The 26,887-nt window shown below is 39.4% G+C and overlaps 1 protein-coding gene across 8 annotated transcripts in view; it reads left to right on the top strand.

Annotated features, from left to right (window-relative positions):
• Positions 1–4,066: 4,066 nt before the first annotated feature.
• Positions 4,067–26,887, top strand: part of SMARCA1 (SWI/SNF related, matrix associated, actin dependent regulator of chromatin, subfamily a, member 1) — a 74,278-nt gene continuing 51,457 nt past the window's right edge. For 5 of the 8 annotated variants that reach the window (XM_047764795.1, XM_047764800.1, XM_047764799.1 and 2 more), the window contains exons 1-9: positions 4,068–4,406; positions 10,083–10,169; positions 12,188–12,354; positions 12,703–12,803; positions 12,912–13,012; positions 16,491–16,670; positions 20,488–20,643; positions 22,255–22,386; positions 23,306–23,374. In XM_047764795.1, coding sequence (XP_047620751.1) covers positions 4,224–4,406; positions 10,083–10,169; positions 12,188–12,354; positions 12,703–12,803; positions 12,912–13,012; positions 16,491–16,670; positions 20,488–20,643; positions 22,255–22,386; positions 23,306–23,374 — 1,176 coding nt within the window. In that variant the 5' untranslated portion in view covers positions 4,068–4,223. Of the gene's footprint in view, positions 4,407–10,082; positions 10,170–12,187; positions 12,355–12,702; positions 12,804–12,911; positions 13,013–16,490; positions 16,671–20,487; positions 20,644–22,254; positions 22,387–23,305; positions 23,375–26,887 lie in introns of all 8 variants that reach the window. The other 3 variants (XM_047764801.1, XM_047764797.1, XM_047764796.1) reach the window with 1 other exon arrangement.

Below are 26,887 nucleotides of genomic sequence, written 5' to 3'. Positions count from 1 at the left end.
TAGGGATTATTTCTACTTGTCCAGTTTTGAGCAATATTTTTTGATTCATCTGTGAAGATCTTATTTTTTCTGTATTTTTATTGACATATAGTTGATTTACAATATTGTGTTCGTTTCAAGTGTACAGCAAAGTGATTCAGTTATATGTATATATATATATAGAAAATGTTATTTATTTATTATATAAATACGAACATCTTCATGGAGGAACATTAGAAGGAGTAGAAAGGCAAAAATAAGAAAAAAGTCACTCTTGATCTTACCACCTTGCTGTAAGTACTGTTAACATTTAGAGTGGAACCTTCCAGGCTTTTTCCTTTGTGGAAATCTATTTACGTAAATTATTTCTCTCTTTTAGCAAAAATGGGGTCACTCTGTTTTCTTGCTCGCCTTTTTTCACTCAGCAATACATGAGAAGCATATTTCCATGTCATCAGATATTTACATAATCATTCATAATGACTGCTTCGTATCCCATTTATGAATGTACTATACAATATTCTGCCACACACTTGTTAGGTTTTCCCCCTCCCTGAACTCTAACTGTCCTTAATCCTTTGCTGTTCCAAGAATTTACTTTGGGTGCATGCAAGAATCCCCTGTTATTCTCCAACTTCCACCCTACAACAACTTCTGTGTGGAGCTAAAGAAATTATCTGGCTGTATATAATACCAGAGCCTTAAGAGTGACAGTTTCTTCTAATAAACCCAGAGTGAACATCATGGAGACAATTGGCAGAAATATTTTTCAGTCGTTTTCTCAATATAATTTCTACTGTCAAGAAGGAATCCTTGTGAAGAACAGAGAACTTAATAAAGGTGAAGCGGAAAGATGACGTTTGGAGCCAGACAGTCTGAGATTTGAATATGGCTTCTGTCACTCACTAGCTGTGGGACCTTAGATGAGTTATTTAGCCTCTCTAACTCTCTGTTTTCTGGTCTGTAGAATAGGGATAATAATTTTTATTTCATCAAATTGCAACGTCATATGTAAAGAACCTAGCACAGCTCCTGCTACAATAGTAGGTGCTCAAGAAATGGTAGATGTATACTGGCTATTACCATTACCTTTTGCTTAATGTGCACCGAGGAAGTAGCACATTTTCAAAAATGCCACTATCATAAGTGTCCTTAACTAGAATGGAGAGGGAGCTCATTGATATGAACAGGATGGGTACTAGAGCGGTAAGCAAGATACTGTCATCAGAATCCTTTGTACCAGCTTCTGAAGAACATTGATCCGCAGGATCACAATGTCATTTTTTGTCATACTGTGGCTTCAGAGATAAATTTCAGATATAGGATAAGAGAAGGAACACCAAGCCCTTGACCCTGCCTTCATGCACTTTGTAAATGTATTTGAAACCACCACTGGACACGCATTCCGGTAGCTACGGAACAAGTTTGACTATGTGAAAATGACGGCTGGGTAACTTCCACAGTGTTCACACTCTGCCCAAACAGATGCATTATTCCATAGACAAGGATGTGTTCTGAGGTTTCCACATAGGGCCCCAAGGTTCTCTATAAAATTTTGCTTTGTTCTCCAATCTCAGTGGAGCAGAGCAATTCAAGACCGTTTCAAATGAAAAGACGTAACAGGGGAAAGTAGCAGCAGACAGAGTAAGGTGTTGAGTAGCATCAGAAATGAAGATCAGAAACGACGTGACTCTTGTAGAACAAAGTCTACAGATCATGAATTTTAGGTAGATTTGCAAATAAGGATAGCACATGCTCTGTAAATAGCAGTTGTTGCCACAAGCCAAAGGGCAATATTTACATGAATCCCGTGGCAAGGTCTAGGGACCAAACATTGACCTTTCCAGCCAAACTTATACTTCCCGTGGCAAGGTCTAGGGACCAAACATTGACCTTTCCAGCCAAACTTATACTTGGTAGCAATTTCAGCCCTGTCATTGTGAAAAGGAAGGATCACATTATACATACATGGAAAATTGCCAATGTCTCAATGCTTTATGCCCCTTCCCCCATTTATTTCTAAATTCTCTTTTGGAACTTGGAACACAGGTTCCCACAGAAAAGGTGTTATGCAGGGATGTGAGTTTCCCAGATTCCTTCACAAAAGTGCATTTAGCCCACCATGTAGCTGAAATATCACACACTGGCAATGAGAAATACAATCAAATAAAGTACCCTTGCAAGCAGGAACACACACATCAATACACAACAAATATTTCTTGAGCCTTTCTCCTTTGAAGCTCCAAACCATGAAAGGGGGATTCTATCCTCCTATAGCTGCAGTTTGGCGATAAAGAACTCTTCCATTGCCTTTATCTGCAAGATTCCTTCTCAAGTCAGGTGGATGCATGCATTGCAGCATCCTTCTCTTCCAGTGAATTTTCCCGCCAGACAAGGCTTAATGACTCAGGAGACTGACAAAACTTAGTGGCGAAGGGGTAGGATATCCAACTCAAACTCTCCAGCTTTTATTTGGAGACACTTCACACTGCAGTTAAATACATCTGTACATTTTTTAAAAATTGTGTTTCGAATGACCTGTTACATGACTTTATTCCATCCCATTTTTGTTTTAAAGTTGATGCTTCAGAAATATGAACTATTTTTAATACTGAGACTCCACATACCCGCTGGAGAGTACATATGTGTACTCTAGGGTGAGAAACGTGGACACCGGGGGCAAAATCTAAAGTGAATGAGAACATAATGGATGTAAAATCAGGGCAAAGCTAAGCACCACACCAGCCTCTCCTTTCCTCTCAGTGGCACAATCCTTCAATCACCTGTGTCTTGCCCTTTACATCTTTCCCTGTTCAAAACCAGTCCCTGAACAGGATCTCACACTCATTCACACTAAGGTGTAAATGGCCAATAACAGCTAAAATGTCACAAGGTTTTTGCATATTAAGGAATTACAGCTTTAAAACGAAAAAGAAATTTAGGATATCCCAGGAAAAAGGGATGTATCTGGAGGACAAATGTGTGCCTTCCTGCTATTTGCAGAAATCACACTTGATTTCAGATTGGTAACTTAGGAAGGTGGGTTGAGGGAAATTAATCATGCTTTCTTCATACTTTGGAAAATAGATGCTTCATTTTCAGAATTGTAGGTTTTGTGATTGGTGTTCGGTATACTGGTTTTCTGTATGTTTTGCTACCTTTCGTCCCCAATGACTGAAATTTTAAGGCTGAGATGTAAATCTTCCTGTTATTGATCAAAATAAATGGTGGGGAGAAATGGAAACAATAATATTTAATAACTGATGTTTGCATACCCTTTACGAAATGCTCTTATATCCACGATTATGCATATTACTGGTGTTGAATTACTACTAAACAACGGGGTAGGAATAGAATACCAAAACAATCACAATAATTCAGTCCAACTGCTGATGTTGGGCACCTACCATGCGTTGCCCCAGGTTCTGTGGGGACATTGACCTTGCCCCCCAGAAGTTTTTAAAATTCATTGGTAAAGGCAAAAGATGGGCTCCTGCACATTGGCCATCCGAGAGGTTTCAGAGCCGAAAATAGAGCGAATATACGTAAAAACCGAGTCACACTTTGCCTTGTAAGTGAATGTTTGCAGCTGCAATCAAGAGATTCAAGTAATGCTTCTCCTGCAGAATTTACAAAGGTGGGAAGGGCACCACCAGTCCCCCTTTGGGGATCTGGGAAAGGACAGTCCCCAGAGGGGATCTGGGCTTTGCAAATGGTGAGACAGACCTTCTACAGTACAGTTATAAGCAGAGGAAAAGTTCTTTGTGCAAGAAGGGGAGAGCGCCCCGAGGTACAAAGAGCAGATTTAAGGGGAAGAGGATTCTTTCTGCACACATCTGCGAGGGGAGCTCGGGCTGACTGTTGGGGGCGTGTGGGGAAGGAGATTTTTTAGGGGGCCGCGGGCTGTGGGTTCCCGCCTCCACCCCAGTCCGCGCCCCACGCTCAGGCAACAGTTGGTCGTGCGGGGACGGCCTGGGCTTCGGGTGGGGAGGGGGAGTCTCGCGATCGTTGAGGGGGGGTGGAGGAAGGGGGGAGGGTGACGGGGGGAGGCCATGACGTAGGGTGGGTGGACGGAAGTGGGGCAGGGTTGAGGGTTATTTAAAGAAGGGGGGGCCGAGCGAAGGGGTTGGAAGCGAGTGATTCCCCACCCCTGCTCCATCTAGCTCTTTCCAGTGCAGCCACTGCCGCCGCCCAGGAGCCCTCGTCCCCTCGCTCGTTCCCCTCTTCGTTCCCGCTCCAACGCCATGGAGCCGGACACCGCCGCAGTGGCAGCCACCGTGGCAGCCTCTGATGCGACCGCCACGATCGTGGTCATAGAGGACGAGCAGCCGGGGCCGTCCATCTCCAAGGAGGAGGGAGCCGCCGCCGCGGCCACCGCGTCCACCGAAGCCACCGTGGCCACGGAGAAGGGCGAGAAGAAGAAGGAGGTAAATAGGAAGGGGGTGTGTGTGCGGTGGACAAATCCTGCGCCGGGCCCCTCGGAGGGGCCCAAACGCTGACCTTTGGGCGCCGACAGGTACCCGCGGAGCTCCGCAGGGTTGGGGGCGGCGGGCGCGCGGGGTGGGGGCGGCAGAACAGTCTAGCATTCGCTCCCCTCCCCCTTCGCCTCTCGCCGCCTGGAGGGCGGGGGCGGGGCTGGGGCGCGGGCGCGGCGCGGGGCGGCGGGTGCCCGTTATCTCGGGGCTTGGGGGCTGGGGAGCCCTCGACAGCCCCCGGCCCCTTTGGCGTTCCCGGAACTGGGGTAACGGGGTGGGGGATGGGGCCGTGGAGGAAAAAGCCTCCGCCTCCCCCTCTCCTCTCGCTCGCTCCCTCTCCCCCCCCCTTCCCGTCGGCCTCTGCCTGGGAAATCTGGGCCCTTCAATCCCACACTCAGGCAAAAGGGGTTTACTGGGGGTTTATTTTTTAAAATTTGAATTTCCAGGTGCCGGTGGTTGGGAGGAGGAGGACGATAGGAGAGACGTTTGTTTCTTTGATTGGCAATGTCGGCCTTTGGGGTGGCAAGGAGAAAAAAAATCCCTTGTTCGTTTGGTCCCCGCCTGCTGAAGCGGGGGTGTCACCCCGAGAAAACGAGCTCTCAGCGTCGTACCACCCCCCCCCCCTCCAATCCAGATCCCAAACTGAGGAACCCTGGACGCTGGCTTAGGAAAATTTCCAACGTGTGCACCCTCACCCTCTCCTGCCCCGCCCCCGACGGTATAGTGTTTCACTCCAGGGCCACCCAAATGGTCCCCCAATCCGGCCCCAAGCCTTCCAGGCTTCCGCCTCCTTTTCCTAGTGGGCGCTGCTGGCTCCTGGACACACGCAGGTTTTTTTTTTTTTTTTTTTTAATTTTGTTTTTTTAAACCCAGCGTCGCCAGGATGAATTGCTGCTAATGTACATAAGGGGACCGCTGTGACACCTATTAAAGCCAGATAAAAAAAAATACGTATTATCTCCATAAGGCATATTTCATACGGACTGAGACGTGCAAGTAGAACTATGAAAGGCTATTGAAATATTGGAATAAAAAATTAGGTTGAGGCATAAGGATTTTGATGTATAGTAAAATTGTGGAATGGATCGTTTATGGCTGGATTTTTTTTTCCGTTTACGAGTAGACATATCGCAATTAAAAAAACGGTAGGTAATTAAAATTATGCTTTAGCGATCTCAAGTGGCTTTGTTTGAATCATTCTATGATGCTCTACGACCAAATGAAAAGCTTTTGAGGGAAATTAACACCTTTGGCCGTGAATTAGAGTAATTTTAAATTCAGCAGTTGCTTAAAAGTGACGTATTTTACTGTTACAAGGTTGACTAAACAGAAAGACAATTGTAGCGCTAAGTGAAAACCATAGAAAACATACGCATTTTAAGATCTGTGTGGTACTTGGATCAGTAAGACAATATCGATGATTAAAGCTGGGCCAAATACCAAGCATCGATGATATAAATCACTGTTGGGAAATTCAGGAATGTGTCTGGGTACCTTTTCTTCCCTAGACTGGGCGAATGTAAGTGCTTGGCCGTCTTTTGTATGGCAGTAAATGTTGTCGAATTTCCAGGGTATATGAATTTTTGGAATTGTGAAGAGACTGGTAATCAATAAAAAACGTGTATAATCACTGAGCTGATGCATATATATTCGTGAACTCTGTGGCCTTATCAGAAATTGCACTAGTAGCACCTCATTTGTTGGCTCGGCATAGAGAAATGAGGTGCCACCTGGCAGGAACTTTCTGGATATCTGAATCTTATTACTTTAGTCACTACGTCTTTTTTATTTTGAATTTTTCCTTAAAAATCTGAATCGAACCACAACATCTACCTAAGTGCTTTTATTTGTTCTATTCCTTCAAATAAGGTAATTTTGTCTCTCCCCCCAATATGAATATCATTTTTAATAGCATTTTTTATTCTTCAATTACATTTATAGTTGTACAATGACTATCACAACCAAATTTATAGCATTTCCAGCCCAAACCCCCAGTGCATCCCCCCACTCCAGGTCTAAATATCTGCACACTACCTTGATTCCTTAAATGGTGTCCTAAATGTACAGATTAACCTTTTCCTGGTGTCCACCAGTTGTACTCTGACACCCATACAAAGGCATTTGAGATTTAGGAGGTTGGTTCCCCTCAAATAAACACCTTCCAGACACTTCCAATATTGCGTTGATTTTTTTTCAAAAATGTTCAGTCTCCTCCCTCAATTGTCAGGCTGTTAACTATCACTTTTTAAACACTTCATCTACTTTCATTAGAAAGAATTGGCTTATGATAAAGGACATAAGTGAAACAAAACCTTTCATTTAAAACAATGGTAAAAATACGGGGTTCCCGTCGTGGCTCAGTGGTTAACGAACCCCACTAGCATCCATGAGGACGCTGGTTTGGTCCGTGGCCTCGCTCAGTGAGCTGTGGTGTAGGTCGCAGACGTGGCTCAGATCCCACGTTGCTGTGGCTGTGGCTGTGGCTTAGGCTGGCGGCTACAGCTCTGATTTGACCCCTAGCCTGGGAACCTCCACATGCAGCTGGTGCAGCCCTAAAAGACAAAAAATAAAATAAAATAAAATAAAATAAAATAAAACAATGGTAAAAATATAAAAATACAAGCCATCTAGCCAGGAGAGGGAAATAATTATTCCTGAACACCAAGGAGATGGGATGTTAATGCATTGGAACTTAAGGTTTGGTTCTGGGCTTCCATGCAATCCCTTCTTGCTGTTGACAGTGTGTCTTCTTCTAGTGGTCTTCCCCACGTCATTTGCTGCTGCTTTCATTCTCTGTAGCATGGGAAGCCATATTATCAAACTTGTTGGACTTGTACATCAAATAAAAGGAGACAGGCTCTGAGTGAGAGCATTTTCCTAATGCATAAAGTACATGAGACGGGTAGTGGATTGTCTTGTGATGTTCAGCCCCAGAATGGTATTTTTGCTTTTAGCTCCTGGTTCTTGAACTTCCTTGGTTTAAGTGACAGTTGGATAACCTAACACTGTGAAAATTGGAGTTGGTATTTTTGGTAATGAAAATGTCAAGAAGAAGATCATCTTGGCGACCTTGTGCTGCCTTCTTATGGCATCTAGACCACCAGATGATAAGATCCATAAAGAAATCATTAGAATATCGTAGTCATCTTTTAGCTTTTCTTGTATGAGAGGTGTATTTGTGAAAACATATACATAGACAAATGGAAAGTTTTAGAAGGTAGGTATTCTAAAATCGTTGTGGAAGATAGTGCCAATTGAGTAATTACCTACATCTTTTTAAAGGCAGTGCTCAAGATTAGGATTTTAATTAGCATATGATTAAAATCTTATGGTATTCTACCGCAAGGTAAGCAAAACAATGAGCAGAATGTTTTTCTAATATTAAAACTTGAATTTTCTATAAGTGAAATTTACATCCCACATTATTAGATGTGTGCTTGTGTATATGAGGGGACGTAATTTTGAAACTTGAAAACTAGACCTCATTTAGCTTTTCAAGGAATGATAAAGGTATGGATTTTGCTACCCAATTTTCCGAACTTGTTGCTTTGAAAATAATATAGGATTTATAGTATATATGACAGTTTGAAAGTGTGGTATTGAGGGGATTTTAGTAGTTTCTGTTCTCATCCATCCAAAATTATATTCAAAACATCTCACATAGATGATATGTGCATATGAAATACTGTAAATCAAGACGGCTGTTATTTGGATTAAGAATAATGGAACAGTTGTTGGTAGTGGACAAATAACATATCCTGGGCAGGTGAACTCAACCTGGTAGCTAAAAGTTTGCTTTGGTCACAGTTGCCTATAAGTATGGGTTTCAAAATGAGCATAAAAAAGCAAAAAACAGAATAAAGGAGTTCCTGTCTTGGCTCAGCGGAAACAAATCTGACTAGCATCCATGAGGATGCAGGTTCGATCCCTGGCCTTGCTCAGTGGGTTAAGGATCCGGCATTGCCATGAGTTGTGGTGTAGTTCAGCAACTACAGCTCTGATTCAACCCCTAACCAGGAACCTCCATATGCTGCAGGTGCAGCCCTAAAAACACAGGGGGGAAAGAAAAAGCATAAAGCCTTAACTTTAGAATTTCATTATGTTTTAGAATCATCACTGCCTTAATGTTCAAACACCTATTAACTTCTCCTAGTAAAGGACAAATACATGTTTATTTATGGATTTTTGTAAATATATATGCAATGAACTATGGCTTTAAAAATTCTTTTGTGCATTTCTGTGGCAGTGTTTGTTAATCCACCCAATACTGTTATTCACAGAAAAATGACGCATGTAATAGTCCTTCACATACAAGAAAGAAATGTTTTCCCTCAAAACTTTAATTACCTGAATTGTTCTAAGGTTATTTGTAAAGCTGAAATTCAGTGATGAAAGAGAAGTGAGAATTCTGAAAACAACAACAACAACAGAACAAGAATCACTGAATAATATCTGATCAGTGCTCCAAAGGAGAACCCTGACCCCGGTCAAATTCCATAATCTTAGTTTGGATTTCCTCAAAGTAGAAATTTTAGTAAATGTTGGAAAACATTCATTAACTACCGGACCCATGTTTTTCTTATGTTTAAGATCACGTTCTTCCGTTGATTTATGACCTAACCTTTCAGGAACAGGGTGTCAAAAGCCATGATCAAATGGACATAATGTCTTTGGTTTTCACAAACAGATTTGTGTTTTGACTTCTGCAAAGTCTGTGTTAAAACTGAAATACCCTTGGCTTTGTTACTAATGGGTAGATTTATGTTTTTATTATTTTATTTCTTGATTTCTTACAGGGAAGGAGGTGTATTCTATGTACATATCTATTTATATTTACAAGTTTGTCTTTATAAAGGATAAGATGCATGAGATAACCCCCTAGATAATTTTAGTGTAGCCGATTTATGTCAATTTTCATGAAATTACAACTTTTTTAAAATATCAAAGGTTAGCAATTAATAGCCCCGAGAAACTGCTTCTACAAAATATTTATGTATATGGTTTTTAAACTATTTTCTTTCCAGTTGGAGAAAATTAACATAAACCAAAAGTTTGAAGCTGTACTATTTTATTATTTTAAATATAAATGATCACATTTAATTATATAAAAAGTTTAAATGTTCTAATTAGGATATAAAACAAAATTTAAAAAATCATGTCTTTTCAAGAACAGAAGCCACAGTCTCTTCTTCTGAAAATTTGGCTTGTTTCCATTACATATAAAGAGGTGTTTCTGAGAATTAATATTTACTTTCCTTGAATACTCTGGTTTGTGGTTGATAATATTCTAGATTTTAAATCTCCTATTCAGTGGTTATATACTTTCTTACACTTTAATTAGAAAATAGGCGAAGAGGCTCATTTTTCCACCTTTTGGTTTTTATTTTAATTAATGTTATTTCTCTGGCTTGTACAGTTCTTCAGTTTTGTTTTTTTTTTTTTTTATTGGACCTCAGGTGCACAGAGCTGGATTAATCATAAGCCCTGTTCATGACATGCTCTCATCATTGGTTCATGCATGGCTCATGTTGATTTATTTATTTAGTATTTAATTACTTTTTACTTTCTTCAAATGAGAATGTTGACCTTGCTTTGCAATTCGATGATTTATTTTCTTTGAAATTCTAGAAAAACGCTTCTCCATTTCAACTCAAACTTGCTGCTAAAGCTTCTAAATCTGAAAAGGAAATGGATCCAGAATATGAAGAGAAAATGGTAAATATGTTCTTGGGTAGGATGAATACAGTAGTTGATTTTTATACAGGAGATATGAAAGATTAAAATACATCTTATATATAACAAGCACAGAATCATAGGTTTTAGAATTGGAAAGTAGTTTGATATATAATCCACCATAATAGGTTTTTGTTGGATAAATGTATCTCCTTATTTTCAGATGAAACATAATATGGTAATATGTTTTCTTGAGGGAGGGATATTTGCCCAGTGTGTGAAAATATTACACACTTAAGCACTATAACCTTACTTATGCCCACCTACAGCTTTGCTGTACATGTAATTTTTAAATTTTTAGTCACTAGACCCCACATTTTAGCTTTAATTTTAACTAGACTTTTATGTTCTGGGATCTTTCAAAACCAGTGAACTTGATTAGCTCAAAAGAGAAAATAACAGGTAGTTGGAACTGAATTTTTATGTTGAGGGGTTGTTTTTGAAATAATATTACTAAAATAGGCAGAGATGAAGTACACTTTTTGGTTGTTCATAGCGATTTTCAAAAACCCCATGCCTTAATGTTTAAGGCCACATCTAACGTAGATAGTTAATGTTTTAACAACTCTAAAAACAACATTCCAGTGAGGATAACATAAAATGGAAAGGTTTTGGCCTCCTTCCAGGTACTGGTATGAATGTATTTGTCTAATTCTTGTATTTATGTTAATGAATTCTTGTAAGTTTCCGATGTTATTAATTATGCATCCTTCATTGGTGATCAAATATTCTCTACCCTGTGGTCAGAAAGTGACTGGGAATTTAAAAAATCACCTTTGTTTTTTTCTTTATCCAGAATGGTCTATACATCTTTTTATCTTTCAAGGTTTTTTTAGTGAAAAAGTTTTATTGCATTTATGTGGTATAAGCTATATGACCTTTTACAATTTATTGAGAAATTATGTATCGATTTTTAATTGTTAATACGTATCAACTGTGTCACTTATATATATGTGTGTATGTGTATATATTTTTCTTCATATCCTCACATTTGAGATTATATATTCTTAGTATAAAACAGAATTCTCTAGATCACTATAATTGAGAAGAGAAATGTTTATTATGTTATTGTACCATGACACAAAATATTTTGAAACGTGATACTGTCTTCTAAGATTTAAATTATTTCTAGATGAAGCTTGAAAACTCTTGGTTGGCTTTTCCAAACCATTCGGAATTTCCTTTTTTTTTTTTTTGAGGGCTCCATGTGAGGCATATGGAAGTTCCCTGGCTGGGGGTCGAATAGGAGCTGCAGCTGCCGGCCTATGCCACAGCCACAGCAACACAGGATCCTTAACCCACTGAACGAGGCTAGGGATCAAACCCACATCCTCAGGGATACTAGTTGGGTTCGTTACTGCTGAGCCACAACAGGAAACTTCCGGTATTTGCTTTTGGAGTCTGATTTTTCGGCAGGGTATTTTTCTTTTTTTTCTTTTCACGCTGCACCTGCAGCATATGGAAATTCCTGGGCTAGGCGTTGAATCAGAGCTGCAGCTGGGGACTGTGCCACAGCCATGACAACAGTGGTCCAAGCCACATCTATGACTTGTGCTGTAGCTTGCGGCAATGCTGGATCCTTAACCCACTGAATGAGGTCACGGATGGAACTTGCGTCCTCTCAGAGACAACATTGGGTCCTTAACTGGCCGAGCCACAGTGGGAAGTCCTAAGCAGGGTACTTCTTTATTGGGGCATTTATTAAGTGTCTGATCACTTGACTTCTATGCAAACTATCTGAAAACACCATCTTCAGGTTCTGCTACTTACCAGCTGTGGTAGCTTGGACAAGTTACTTACCCTCTCTGTGCCTCACTTTTATCATCAGTAAAATGGAGGTAATACTAGTACCTACCTCATAGGTTTATTAAGAGAATTAAATGGGTTAGTATGTTTAACATGCTCAGACGTAGTGCAAATTAAGCACATTGTAAGTATTTGTTAAATTTTGAATGAACACAAACGGAAGTCATTACTTTTTCTTTTGTCTTTTAAATTAGAAAGCAGATCGAGCAAAGAGATTTGAATTTTTACTGAAGCAGACAGAACTTTTTGCACATTTCATTCAACCTTCAGCTCAGAAATCTCCAACATCTCCTCTGAACATAAAATTGGGACGCCCCCGAATCAAGAAGGATGACAAGCAGAGCTTAATTTCCGCTGGAGAGTATGTCGGCCTCTCTCTCTCTGGATGTTCTTCCCTCCATCCTTCCCTTCCTACCTCCCGTCTCCCCTCATACTTCCCTTTGTACTTTGCTTCCTCCTTCACTTATTCAGTGTGATTTTTATATTGAAAAAATAAAGTTATTTTCAGTGTAAATGTGTTTTGGACGCAACAATATTTATTTTTCTCACTACAAGCCAAGCAGGAAAAATGTAGGCTGGCTCTACCAACTTCTGAGCAAGACTCTAGATAACGCTTTTTCTTTCATAAATGGTATTAACGGTGTATACTGACTAAATTGACACCTTATCATTTGGGTCGAATACGAAGATACCTCTTTCTTTATTTCAGCTACCGTCATAGGCGCACAGAACAAGAAGAAGATGAAGAGCTGCTCTCGGAGAGTCGGAAAACATCTAATGTGTGTGTTAGATTTGAGGTGTCACCTTCATGTAAGTACTTTATTGTGTCAGTGTTTTTTGTTTTCAGTTTGGTTTTAGAAGAATTTTACGTAGTTGTATTAACAAAAGTACAAGAGATCCTTGATTTTTTTTTTTCAGATGTGAAAGGAGGACCGCTGAGAGATTATCAGATTCGAGGCCTGAACTGGTTGATCTCTTTGTATGAAAATGGAGTCAATGGTATTTTGGCTGATGAAATGGTAAGAAGTTGGTAGCTAAAGACACATTCGCAGTTATTAGTAATTTTAATGTAAATTTGAAATACCTGAGCTGAACTCTCCTACTGGGGTTTGGAGGCTGATTATTCTATTTAGTTATAACATAAAAGGCATTTGTAAAGTCTAGAATTGTTTCTTTAAATAGTCTCTGAAATACATAGTTCCACAGGCCACAGAATTCTTATTGAAGTTTTCTCAAATGGTGTTAAAAAACCTTGTACTTGTGTGTATGTTTGCGCTTTGGCTTCCAGTGAATGCTGAAATGGAGCTTCTGTGTAACTGCTCATGGTCCGCCCATCGTGTCCTTGGTGACGTTTCCTGTTCTTTACCTTTTAGTCTTACTTTCCTTGGCCCCTCTTTATTTATCTTTGGCCATTAATTTTATGTCCCATGTTTTCATTGTAGGCTACCTGAATTCTTTTGGGAATGGGGTGGGGCTAGAAATCACACAGTAAATGAGTAAACCAAACAATAAGAATGAAAGCATGCGTGAGTGAATGTAAATGCCTCCGTGTGTGATCAATCAGATAGTGTGAATAGATGGTATAAAGAACAAAAAAGTAAAGAGCAATGTTGAGTCTTGACAGTAGAATACCAGGTGGGAGTCAGGAAGTAAGCGAAAGAATGATGAACATACAGTCATCCTTCTATATCTGAGGGAGGTTGGTTTCAGGACTTCCATGATGCCAAAATCCATGGAAGCTCAAGTCCTTATATTAAATGGCATAGGACAATTGGGCCCTCTGTATCCACGGTTTACCATCTGGGGATTTTGATCTGGTTGGTTGACGACCTGGATGTGAAACCCAGGGATTCTGAGGGTAAACTGTTTATTTGGAAAAAAAATGACCAAAGGTAAAAAGGAAGGCCATTTAAGGATGCTAATTCAGCAGATCAGGGGAGTATATGAGGGAGGGCCTGGTTTGGTATTTTAGGATCAAATGAAGAAGACGGGATTTAAGAGAGGGCAGTGGTACTCATATTTATGACTCTGGAGACGCATTTGTAATCACTTATCCACAGGGGCTGCGTGATTGCTTATGCTCTGTAGCAGCTAGTGCAGTAGTCAGTCCCATAGGTGCTCATCCCTGGCTGAGCAGCTGTTAGGTGTGTGGCAGGATCTTTAAAATCAAGGGTCTGTAGCTCCTTATATTTAGTATTCTGGGTTGGAGACTACAGTCAGCTCTGACAGGGAGCTTAGTTAATTGGACAACAGAAAGACCAGAATTATTTTCCCCAAGCTCCTCTTGCTGCAGCCTGTCTAAACATGAAGGAAGGATCTAAAGATCTTTCATATTGAATTTATGCTGACACCAGGAATGTTTTAATTACTAAAAAGGGGAAAAATACTTTAATGACTAGAGAAAATTAGGGGAAAAAAATCAAGAAAAAATTAAAAGTAAGTTGTAATTCTGTTACCTAGAAATAACCATAGTTAACATGTTGGCATATTTCTTTTTAGTCTTTTTTCTCTGCCTGTATTTATTTTGCATAGTTGAGCTCACATTGTATGTATGATTTCGTATTCTAATTTCTTCACATTTATAGTTGTTTTCCACATAATTAAAACTTTTTTTGTAGAAATAATTGTTCATTACTGCATAATAATCCTAAGGAGGTACCATAATGTTATTAATCTCCTCTCTTTTTCTGGTCATTTGGATTAGTTGATGTGTAGTGTGTGTGTGTGTGTGTGTGTGTAAATATATATATAAAATTTTTTTTGGTCTTTTTTTAGGGCTGCACCCACGGCATATGGAGGTTCCCAGGCTAGGGGTCAAATCGGAGCTATAGCTGTTGGCCTACACCAGAGCCACTGCAATGCCAGATCCGAGCTGCATCTGTGATCTGCATCACAGCTCTCGGCAACACCAGATCCTTAACCCACTGAGCGAGGCCAGGGATCCAACCTGCATCCTCATGGATACTGGTCAGATTCGTTTCCACTGAGCCATGATGGGAACTCCTGATGTGTAAAATACATATAGTGTGTATTATGTATATGTGTATAGTATATATTGGTTGATATATATGTATATATGATAAATAATACTATTCTGAGAACCCTTGTAATTTAGTTTTTTTTCCACCTCTCAGGTTATTTCCATCGGATTTCTAGAAGTGGAATTACTTGGATAAGGAGTATAAACATTCTAAGATTTTGATCTCATAAGTGCAATATCAGAAAGGATAAATCCTATAAAAACAGCTTTAAGCTTAGGTTTATGAAAGCAATATATAGAGATAAAGCCAGAAACTTTTTTTTGTTTGTTTGTTTTTTGTTTTTGTCTATTATCTTATTAGGGCCGAACCTGTAGCATATGGAGGTTCCCAGGCTAGGGGTCTAATCAGAGCTGTAGCTGCCGGCCTACACCACAGCCACAGCCACGCCAGATCTGAGCCGCATCTGTGACCTACACCACAGCTCATGGCAACGCCGGATCCTTAACCCACTGAGCGAGGCCAGGGATCGAACCCACAACCTCATGGTTCCTACTCAGATTCGTTTCCACGGGGCCACAACGGGAACTCCCAGAAGCTGTTTTAAAAGGTCATGCACTATAGGCCATAGTTCCCTTTCCCATGGGTTAGGTAGTGAGTTCAGGGGTGTTCAGTATCTTATTTTTTAAAAAAGTCTTCTGGACTAGTTGATCTCTAGGGTCTTTTCTGGCTGCAGAGTTCTTTTATATTATGTTCTTTTATGGTTCCTTAGGTCTTCAAGGGTGTGAGATGCAAGTACAGAGAGCTATGTGCCCCTTGAGATTCATGATCTCAATATATTTCATGCCTGGGCTCTAATAATGTTGGGGAAAATGAGAAGGAAAGACCAGTATCTAAGCAGGCTGATAAAGGAAGTGTGTCTTTGTGACATACACAAAGTTCCTAATTTTGCAAAAAATGTAATAGAAACAAATGATATAGATTGTTTGCTCCTTTAGGACTAAATTTCCTAAATAGAAAATTACTTTGCTGAGCAGCTTTCTAACTGCAAGTTCTTGGTTTCTTTTTGTGCTCAGGGTAAGTATTGAATTGGAATGGTGATTCACTTTAAAAAGTCTTTTTTTTTTTTTTTTTGGTCTTTCTGTCTTTTTTTTTTTAGAGCCGCACCCACAGCATATGGAGGTTTGCAGGCTAGGGGACTAATCAGAGCTGTTGCTGCCAACCTACGCCAGAGCCACAGCAACGCCAGATCTGACCTGAGTCTGCAACCTACACCACAGCTCAGGGCAATGCCAAATCCTTAACCCACTGAGCAAGGCCAGGGATTGAATCCCGAAACCTCATGGTTCCTAGTTGGATTCATTTCCGATGCGCCACAATGGGAACTCCAACTTTAAAAAGTCTTTTAACTTTTCCCTGTGTGAGATAGTTGGCAGATACCTTTTGTAATGTTGCTACTAACAAGATGTTTCATTAAATAAACCTTGATGGATTTTTTTTTCTTATGGTGATAATGCAGGGTCTTGGTAAGACTTTACAAACGATTGCTTTGCTTGGTTACCTGAAACATTACCGAAACATTCCTGGACCTCACATGGTTTTAGTTCCGAAGTCTACTTTACACAACTGGATGAATGAATTTAAACGATGGGTCCCATCTCTTCGTGTTATTTGTTTCGTTGGAGACAAGGATGCAAGAGTAAGTGAGAAACAGGTTTAAAAAGGCAATCAAGAACGACATTTCTGGGGTTATGTTGCATACTATTGCTATAAAATACATTTGAGTTGTCCACTACTAAATAACGCTTAAGTTGTGTTTACTCCATGTTAGGCTCTTTTGTAAGTGTTTTTTCTGTATTAATTAAACTAATTCTCACAACATTCCTATGAGGTAGATGTGTTGCCTATTCAAAACAGAAAATCCATTATTATGCTTATTTGCATTATACTTTTAACTAGATCATTAACCTAAGCATTTTTGAGTTGCACTTTTAAGTGACTGTATTTAAAAAATTTTTATTTTATTGACAGTGTGTCTTATCAGTGATTCTATTATTTGTGCTGTTTTGATGCCAAAAGTATAAATTTGCATGTCAGTTTTTTTGTTTATATTTTTTACTTTTGACTTTGACTTTTGTACATGCACACACACATGAATGGAACCGTTTTTTTTTTTTTTTTTTGGTACAGAGAGCCTTGTGTTTTGTGTTTATGCATAGACACAACTTTCCGTTTTGATCTTTGAATAAAAGAATCCATGTCTGCATACATTCTTAGATAATATTAAAAACTCTGGGCTCTTGATTAAATTAGCTATTTATCAATCTCATAAGCTAAAATTATTTTAGGACTGTTGAATTAATCTAAAAATAATGAATTATGCAAAAACACCAAAATGAATAATCAGCTTAGCAAGCATATTATTAAACTTTGTCTTTATTTTGCCTCCAGAGAACATAGTTTAGAGTAAAGATTTATTCTATTTTACATATTTAGAATAGGTTATCAAAAATATCCTCAAAAGAATGGTAGCATAATGAATTATATAATTTATTCTTATCATTTTGCTTGAAGAAAAATTACTAAAATTTATTTAAATTTAACTTATAAATAATTTAAATATTGAAATACTGAGCTCATAAATTTGGAATTACAGGCTTGATTCTTCCCTATGCCTAATATTTCCCAGTAGCAAATTAGTCACTTAGAACTCTTTCTGATAACTGGTATTGTTTAATGCCTCACCATTCCTTAAAAATTTTGCATTTCTAAAGCATTGAATTTTTTTGCTGAAATTATTTCTTGAAGGTCATAGACACTGATAAATAGCTAGGCTTGTGTTTTCATCCCGTCTCAATAAAAATGTATGTCAGTGGTTTTCAGCATGGAATCTAAGCATTTGGAATCCAAGTCATGAGGTGACTCTGGGAGTTTTCAAGAAAGAGTGGGTATATTTAATTGTCAGCTGCCCTATCTCTGCCCTGTGGGAGTTTGAAATTCATCTAGAGGCTTCAAAAACTTTTTAATCTTGAAAACTAATCCTCAAAGTCAGCGTTTCTCAAATTGCCACTCATCAATGGATTGGGAATTCAGCTTAGTGGGTGGTGACAACAATTTTTTAAAACATTGAGATAGAATAGAATAGAAAATAGAAGTTTCATATGTGTGAGGATATGTATTGCTTCTTTCTGTATACATACCCTCAAACATGTATGTGTCTACTGGATGGCAACCTAAATTACAATTTTACTGTGGGCCATGGTCAAAGAGTTTGAGAATCAGTAATTGTTAATTACATAAATAATATAATATGCACCACTTAGGGATTAATGTCATTGTGTATAGAGAAAATCCAGATCATTATTTATTGACAGATTTGTTTGAACATTTGTACCACATGGGATAGATATATTGGGTCTTTCTGTTTTCATGGTCTTCTGTAAACCTTTTATGAGATCAACATTTTGGTAATACATATTTTTTAATTTAGTTTATTTTTTTTTTTGGTCTTTTTAGGGCTGCACACGTGGCATATGGAGGTTCCCAGGCTAGGGGTCGAATCGGAGCTTTAGTCGTGTCTGTGACCTACACCACTGCTCACAGCAACGCCGGATCCCTAACCCACTGAGCGAGGCCAGAGTTGGAACCTGCATCCTCATGGATACTAGTCACATTCATTTCCGCTGAGCCACGATGGGAACTCCTGGTAATAAAATATTTGATGTAGGTTATAGTAGATATTTTAATTGAGTTAGGAAATCATCAGCGAAAATCCTGATCCTGTTTGAAACTAATGTAGTCCTGAGGTATTTAGAGGTGTGATTCCCAAAAAAAAAGTTTTTGACGCCTTCCTTCTCCACTCTAGAGGCATCAAACAAAGGTCATGGACATGGAAATGGGAGATCTGGTTTTAGTTCTGGCTTTGCTACTGATTCTGATGTTGAGTGAATCTCAAAGGGTCCTAACTTTTATCACCTGTGTAATGAGAGCTTTTGGATTGTGTGATTTTTTTTTTTTTTTTGGTCTTTTTGCCATTTCTTGGACCGCTCACACGGCATATGGAGGTTCCCAGGCCTAGGGTTCTAATCAGAGCTAGAGCTGCCGGCCTACGCCAGAGCCACAGCAATGCAGGATCCGAGCCACGTCTGCGACCCACACCACAGTTCATGGCAACGCTGGATCGTTAACCCACTGAGCGAGGCCAAGGATCGAATCCTCAACCTCATGGTTCCTAGTCGGATTCGTTAACCACTGAGCCACGACAGGAACTCCGGATTGTGTGATCTTTAATGTTCTGTCAATATGTTTAACTCTAGAACTATCAAGTAGTTACACAAATTTCAAAGCAGAGCTAATTTAAGTTAAAAATGTGTGTATATTCTATGAAACTGTAGGAGGAACCATTAAACCGAGTATTTAAAAAAATAAAATAAGTATAAAGTATTTGCAGGACCAAATGGGGTCTGGAACCTTGGTTCTTTTTATTTTTCCTCTAACTCCCTAATGTCTTAATTAACTTTTTGAATATGACCACTTCCCAGGGTGCAGCTGAGATCTACAAAGGCCTTTTTTTTGTCCTTTACTTCAGTACAGGCAATCCTTTTATACATAGCGGGCACTCATTGAATATTTGCTGAAAGAGTCCCTGGTGTGTTTGGTGCATAACTGAATTTATGAAATAGTGACTTTGTAGTGAACAATCAATTTTGTGTATGTACTGCAATTTCAGATTTACAGTACTAATCAGCCCCTTCTCAATGTAGATTTTGCGGCTCCCTGCTAACTTGTGGTTTTCTTTTGACCCGTAATAAAAATAATCTGGAATTCAGTTCATGCAAGTCAAAAATGCTTTCAGTCACCTTGACTACCACATTAGCCACTGCCTGTGATGATTTAAAAATAGCCTTTAGTAGTCTCACCATTTTAAATCGACTCCTGTATATGATAAAGCAAGTCCCCTTTATAAAATCACATTCAATAGCCTCATAACATTAGGAATTGTACAAAAACATTAATGGGCTTTTATGATCCCTTAACAAACTTTATGACTCGTCTCTGCTGGAAAGTGAAGGAAACATACAAGAGATCTCAACAGCTCATGTATATTGAGCTTTTTCCATTTATTGAAATGATACCATGTTGGTAATGCTTGGATCTTGGTAAGGATATGGTATTCAGAAAGTGCTTCCTTTGCCCATGTCCTTTTGACCCCATGGATATGAGGAGAGAGAGCCTAGTAATTGTCATCGTCTGGTGATATGAACTTCTTCAGTTCATTGGATATGCCTTACTTGTTTGATGGAAGCCTTTGCTTCTCTTTTGTTAATAAAAACATTAGCATATCATTCAGATAATTGACCACAAAGGCATCTTTGGGCCACAGACTTCCTATCTCTGAAATGGATGAGATCCAATGATTCCTAGAGTCTCTTAGAATTCTTAGTATTCTCTTGATGCTTTAATTCTGTGATATCTTGTCAGCATAGTCTAATACAGGGAACTTTATTTTGCATCAGGCTGCTTTTATTCGTGATGAGATGATGCCAGGAGAGTGGGATGTTTGTGTTACTTCTTATGAGATGGTAATTAAAGAAAAATCTGTATTCAAAAAGTTCCACTGGCGATACCTGGTCATTGATGAGGCTCACAGAATAAAGAATGAAAAATCTAAGGTAAGCTAGTTCTCAGTATCTTTTCATTCCATTCCTTTCCATTCCATTCCATTCCGCTCTGCTCTACTCTATTCTATTTTACTTATTTTTTTGGCTGCATCCACAGAATGCAGAAGTTCCCATGCCAGGGGTTGAACCCATGCCACAGCAGCAACCTGAACCACTACAGTGACAATGCTGGATCCTTAACCCGCTGAGCCACCAGGGAACTCCTTAATATCTTTATTAAAGTTTTCTTTTAACTACCATATATGTTTGTTTACTTCTCTATATTTAGAATAAAAACGTGATGGAGGATTGTGATTTTTATCCACAGAATGTGAATGAAAATCAGTTTTAAAAATGGTTTTGAAATAGAAATGATTGAATACAAGATAAAGGAGAATCGTGCAGGCTTTTTTTTTTTTTGTCTTTTTTGTCCTTTTAGGGCCGCACCCGCAGCATATGGAGGTTCCCAGGCTAGGGGTCGCATCGGAGCTGTAGCTGCTGGCTTATGCCACAGCCACAGCAATGCAGGATCTGAGCCGCATCTGCAGTCTACGCTACAGCTCTCAGCAGCCCTGGATCCTTAACCCACTGAATGAGGCCAGGGATCGAACTCAATTCCTCATGGATACTGGTCGGGTTTGTTTTTGCTGAGCCATAACGGGAGCTCCAAAATTGTGCAGTTTTTAATGTAAAGGAAATTAGGTGTTCATTTGCTGTACCTGTTGGCAGCCTAAATCTTATGCTACAGCATTTTAATATTTGGGAAGCAATTGATGTACAAATATCATTTGCGTTGGTTTATTTTTTATGGAGGGGCTGCCTTGTGAGTATTCATATAGATAAGAAAAGAATAAATTCCTAGAATTATCTGATGTGTGTGAATTAGAGCGTAGTGTCAACGTTGGAAAATATCAATATTTCTTGCCATTCAACTCTATCAACAGTAGGAAAAATATGAATTACTGTGATGAGCCTCTCTTTGGATCACTGGGCTGCTTTGGGAGAAATAGGGACAGAACAGAAGCAAAATCACCAGGTGGTGGTTTTCAAACTGGAATATAATATGTGATAAGACGCATGTTAGAGAATAATTATTAATTTAAGAGCATTAAAATAATGTGTATTTTTTATTGATAAGATTACTATTCTTTTATACTTTTGTGCCTTCATTTTTGTGGTTTTATATTTTAAAAGTTAACATAAGATATCGGGGAAGATGGATTCAACTGTGGTGTTGAAAAATCGTGACCAGGCGAAGTTAGAAGTGGACTAGGCATGTAGATGAAAGTGATTGACAGGAAGAAGGAGATACAATTCTGTAAGGTGAATAGCCTGGATTCCATAGGGTTCTGACTGTTTGTGTGGACCCAAGTGGAAAAAATACATTTTTTTGGAACGGGGGAAAGGTCTCATGTGTGACTATGGTCAGCATTCTTGTGAGTGTAGAAATGCCCAGGATATTTTGTTCCGTTGTGCTTCACTGTGGCACTCCATCAGCAGAACGAGGGTATTTTTCCATGGAAAATCAATTTTCAAGTTTTATTTTATTCACAAAATGTATCGGGAGAACAACTGAATGTTAAACATTGTAATAAATTAAAATGTTAACTGTTTTTTTTTTAGCTTTCAGAGATTGTTCGTGAGTTCAAGTCAACTAACCGCTTGCTCTTAACTGGAACGCCTTTGCAGAATAACCTGCATGAACTCTGGGCACTACTCAACTTTTTATTGCCTGATGTCTTTAATTCTGCAGATGTAAGTTTAAGTCGTATGTTTTAGGAATACTTTTCTTATGTTCACAGACATCTCTTTTCAAAGCATAGAATGTGGATTGAAATTTGTAATCCTTTATCTGTGTGTTTTGGTTTTCTCAGAAAAGAGCTCTTAAATAGACGTTTTTTCAGATGGTGATATTTAAAGAAATAATGTTTCTTTGCTTTGAGATTATCCTGCCTGTTAACCTTTACCTATATCACATTGCTACCACAACTTAGGACATGAGGTGGGCCGAGTTCAGAATAGTGCATTCTAAATGTCTTTCTTTGAATTAAATTGGGGGGACTTTCTGCAAACGAGTTTGGCAGGTGGAGTCATTGAAGTAATCTTTGATTATTGCAGGCATTAACATTTGGTGAGTACTAAGTAGCTTATAGTATGTGATTTGAAAAGCAACATTTTTTGGTAAATGAATGATTTAAACTGTCTTTGTCATTAAAACAAGGTTATGCTAGTGCAGCAAACTGAATTGAATGATTTAAGGACTTTGGAGCTTGATTTTCCTCATTTCTGATACTAAGTTGGTTTGTATACTTTATCTTGCTTTTGTTCATTTTTATTGTTTAACACTTTCATTAGCATGTTTTCCATGTTATATTCTTATTTCTACTCCTCTTAACTGGGCATAATTCCACTATGGTTATTGGGAAGCCTAGTAAAGCCTTTTAAGGACAAACTGCTGATGGAGTGCCTATATAGTAGGGTTCAATTTTTTTTAACTACTCCAGGGTTTTATCTGTTTTCAGAAGTAAATGATATTGGCCATCACAGTTAACATATTTTCGAAAGTGCTTTTAAAATGAATTATTGCTGTATGAGTTGTATAAGAATTTATAGACTATTGCATTTATTTTTTAAAAACCTGTATGCTAACTGCAGAATTTTCACCCCTCCACAGGACTTTGATTCTTGGTTTGACACTAAAAATTGTCTTGGTGATCAAAAACTTGTGGAAAGACTTCATGCAGTAAGTAATAGCAGACAAGAGAATTTAGTAATTACGTGTGTATAACTGAGTCATTTATAAACTGCCGTCAAATCCATTTGAATTTGTGGATTTGGCATTTGGCTCAGCCTCAGTGCTTTTCCCTCTCAACCTCTCTGACAGCCTCGTTGGGAAGCAAACTCCCACTGTCTCTTCCTCAGCCTCTGCATGGAACAGCTTTTTGCTTTGGCTCGCTCCTTTGGGTAACGTAGTCTTTCTTGTAGAGGCTGTTTACTCTCCCACACCCCACAGGTCCTGCGTCAGTATTCTCCTAGTTCCCCAGTGTCATTTCGAAACCACGGTCATGTGTAGAATTCTTCCTTTGAGGCTCCAGTTATCTTGCAAGTCCACTCCCTGCCCATTCTGTTCTCTGTCATTTATTCATTACCAAGTGATTCCCTCACATTCATTGAACATCAATTTTCTGTTCTTTGATAGCAGCCTCTTGCATCCTTCTCTTTCACTCACGTTATGCCTTGTGAGTGAGAGAGACATCCAGTCCCTGGACCCCTACTCCCTTCCTCCCCCATCAGCCCATTTCTGTTGTTACATTTTCTGTGTCCAGCAATGAGCCCATTTTTCTATCACTTGAACCACTTTTTTTTTTTTTGCCAATATTTCAAACTCCCTTGCTCTTTTGACCTGCCATTTTCTGCCCTATAAGCCCTAAACTGGAATTATGTAACAGTGTCTCTGTCCCCTGGGTTTGAATTCTGCTTTTACCACTTACTAGCAGAGTGACCTGCTCTGTACTGGGGTTGCTCAACACTGATAAAAAATACTATTCTCACTGTACAGGTTGGACGCACTACAACTTCATGTTCCCTGACATAAGCTGAGATTGGATGCTATTGGTGATCCTTTACCATGGCCTTCTTCAGCGTTCTTTCCCATTTCCCATAGCAGCCATTTCAGACCTTCTCTAGTCCCCCCAAGACTTCTAACCCAGGTGTTCCCTGCCCTTGTCCTTTCTCAGCGAGTAACGTCCTTCCTTTATCCAAGAGAAAAATAGGGAGTCCTTAGGTGGGAACTCCTTCAAAGATACTCATCTTCCAAGGGTATCTGCTTCCTTCTGCTTAAGTGGAAGAGGTTGTCTTTCTCTGTGGCTAATTCTGCCAACATGAACCCTGGATCTCATCTTTTCCTGCTTCCTTATAGACTTCTACCCCTTGATTTGTCCTTTTTATTGACCATCCCTTTTATTTTTAGGGTGTGGCCCTAAAAAAAAGACCAAAAAAAAGTACATGTATTGAACTTCCATGGTGGCTTTGGCAAGTGAAGGTTCTGACATTATCACTGCCGTGGCTCAGGTCATTTCTGTGGTGAGGGTTTGATCCCTGGCCTGGGAACTTCTGAATGCCACAGGCATGGCCGAAAAAATGTACACCTGTAATTTTAAAAATTGGCTTAGTGGAGATTTGTGAGGAAGTGGATACAGATGCATTTTGCTATTTTTTTGTCTGCCGTTTTTATTTATTTGTATTTACTTGTCTTTTGTCTTTTTAGGGCCACATCCGAGACATATGGAGGTTCTCAGGGTAGGGGTCAAATCGGAGCTGTAGCTGCCGGCCTACACCACAGCCACAGCCACGCAGGATCCAAGCTGTGTCTGCAACCTACACCACAGCTCACGGCAGTGCCGGATCCTTAACCAACTGAGCCAGGACAGGGATTAAACCTGCGTCCTCATGGATACTAGTGGTTCGTTAACCACTGAGCCATGATAGGAACTCCTTTGTCTGCTATTTTATTTTAGTTTTTATTTTGCTTTTTAGGGCCGCACCTGCAGCATATGGAGATCCCCAGGCTAGGGGTCAAATCAGAGCTACAGCTGCTGGCCTACACCACAGTTCAGAGCAATGCCGGATCCTTAACCCACTGAGCAACGGAGGGCAGGGATCAAACCCGCAACCTCATGGTTCCCAGTCAGATTGGTTTCTGCTTCGCCACGATGGGAACTCCCCTTGTCTGCTACTTTAAAAGAGAATCTCAAGACTTCTTTCCAATTCAAAAACAAACGCATCGTCCCTCTCCTCCCCTCTACCCTGGCAAAACGTGGACTTCATGTGGCAGAGACCCTGTCTGTTTTCCACCACATTGTGCCCTGTGTGCCTGGTCCAGAGTAACTGCTCATTAAATATTTATTGATTTGAAGCCCCAACAGTCATCATGTTGTAAATATTTATTTAGAGTTAAGCAGAGCAAGTCAAGAGACAAATTACCTTATGTAATGGGGAATTTATTGTAAGAATGCAGAAGAGGAGTAGAAGACAAATCTTCTAAGAATCTTGTAACACAAGTTGTAGTGCTGCTGGGCCTCTTACAGCAGGAACTTGGTTAGCTCTGTCTGGGGAATGGTTACTCTGTCTCTGCTGGCTCCTATTCACCCCTTAATGCATAGATTTTGTTCATTTAATACAACTGAAATTTATCTCACAAGTGTTTGTAGTTTTTTTATTGCTGAGTTGAGGGTATACCTTTTGGTCAGCGCCATGGCTTCTCTGTGATATTGAGCAATGCTAACCATTCCTGCTTTCAGTGTTTTCGTGCTTAGTGTCTGGGGTGTGGAATGGATTTTTCCCTTAACCTTTTTGGGTACTTTGATCAGTCCCTTTTAGGGACTTTTCTTTCTCTGTCCCTGGAAATTTATTGTTTGGCAGGGCTTTGACTCTCTTTTGCATACATGCTGTCCCTGGGTGTTCACTCGCAGAGTTTCTGCTACCGCCTCTATACTTACAACTCCCAATTTCTCTCTCCCTGTCTCCTGAGCTCTAGATAAGACTTAGGAGAGAGACAGGGAGAGGAAAATATCCCACTGCCTTTGGAGTCTTCTGCCTAAATGTCTCATAGGCAGTTTCAATTCTTAAAAATGCCACTTAGACAAATTTAAGAGGCCCAAACAGGAAACCAGAGGTCTTCTTTTACACTTCCCTTTTCCTCACCTCCCATGGATCTCTAGTAATAATAGCTACCGCTTACTAATGTCTACTGTGGTTAAGCTCTGCACATGTAGTACCACCCATTGTCACAGCAGCCTTGGAAATAGGTATCTTTATCCCCATGTAAAAGTGCTTAGCATAAACACATAGTATATATATATATATATATATATATATATATATATATACACATATATATATGTATATATATATATATATGAATTGATGAGTAAACAGGCTTGGAAAAATTACAGAACTTGCCTAGCTCAACAGCTAATCGGGGACTGAGCTGAATGTAGAATCGGCTTAATCTGGGTTTGAATTCTGCTTCTACCACCTAGTAGCAGAGTGACTCTGGTAATGATACGAAAATTGAAATAATCATCTTTCCCTTTTAAAGATCTGTTGTAAGGATTCAATACTCTAAGGTTCATGGTGTGGTGTTTGGCACATTGCAGGTACTATGGAGATGTTTTTTTCTTGTGATAGAATCTGCCTTGCACTTCTAGGCAGATTCTATCACAATCAGTACACTGATTATTTCTTGTTTTTTTTC

The sequence above is a fragment of the Phacochoerus africanus genome, chromosome X (assembly GCF_016906955.1).
Source record: "Phacochoerus africanus isolate WHEZ1 chromosome X, ROS_Pafr_v1, whole genome shotgun sequence".
Classification (NCBI taxonomy): Eukaryota; Metazoa; Chordata; class Mammalia; order Artiodactyla; family Suidae; genus Phacochoerus; species Phacochoerus africanus.
Note: the sequence above shows the minus strand (reverse complement) of the source record. Positions and strands in the feature narration are given on the sequence as shown.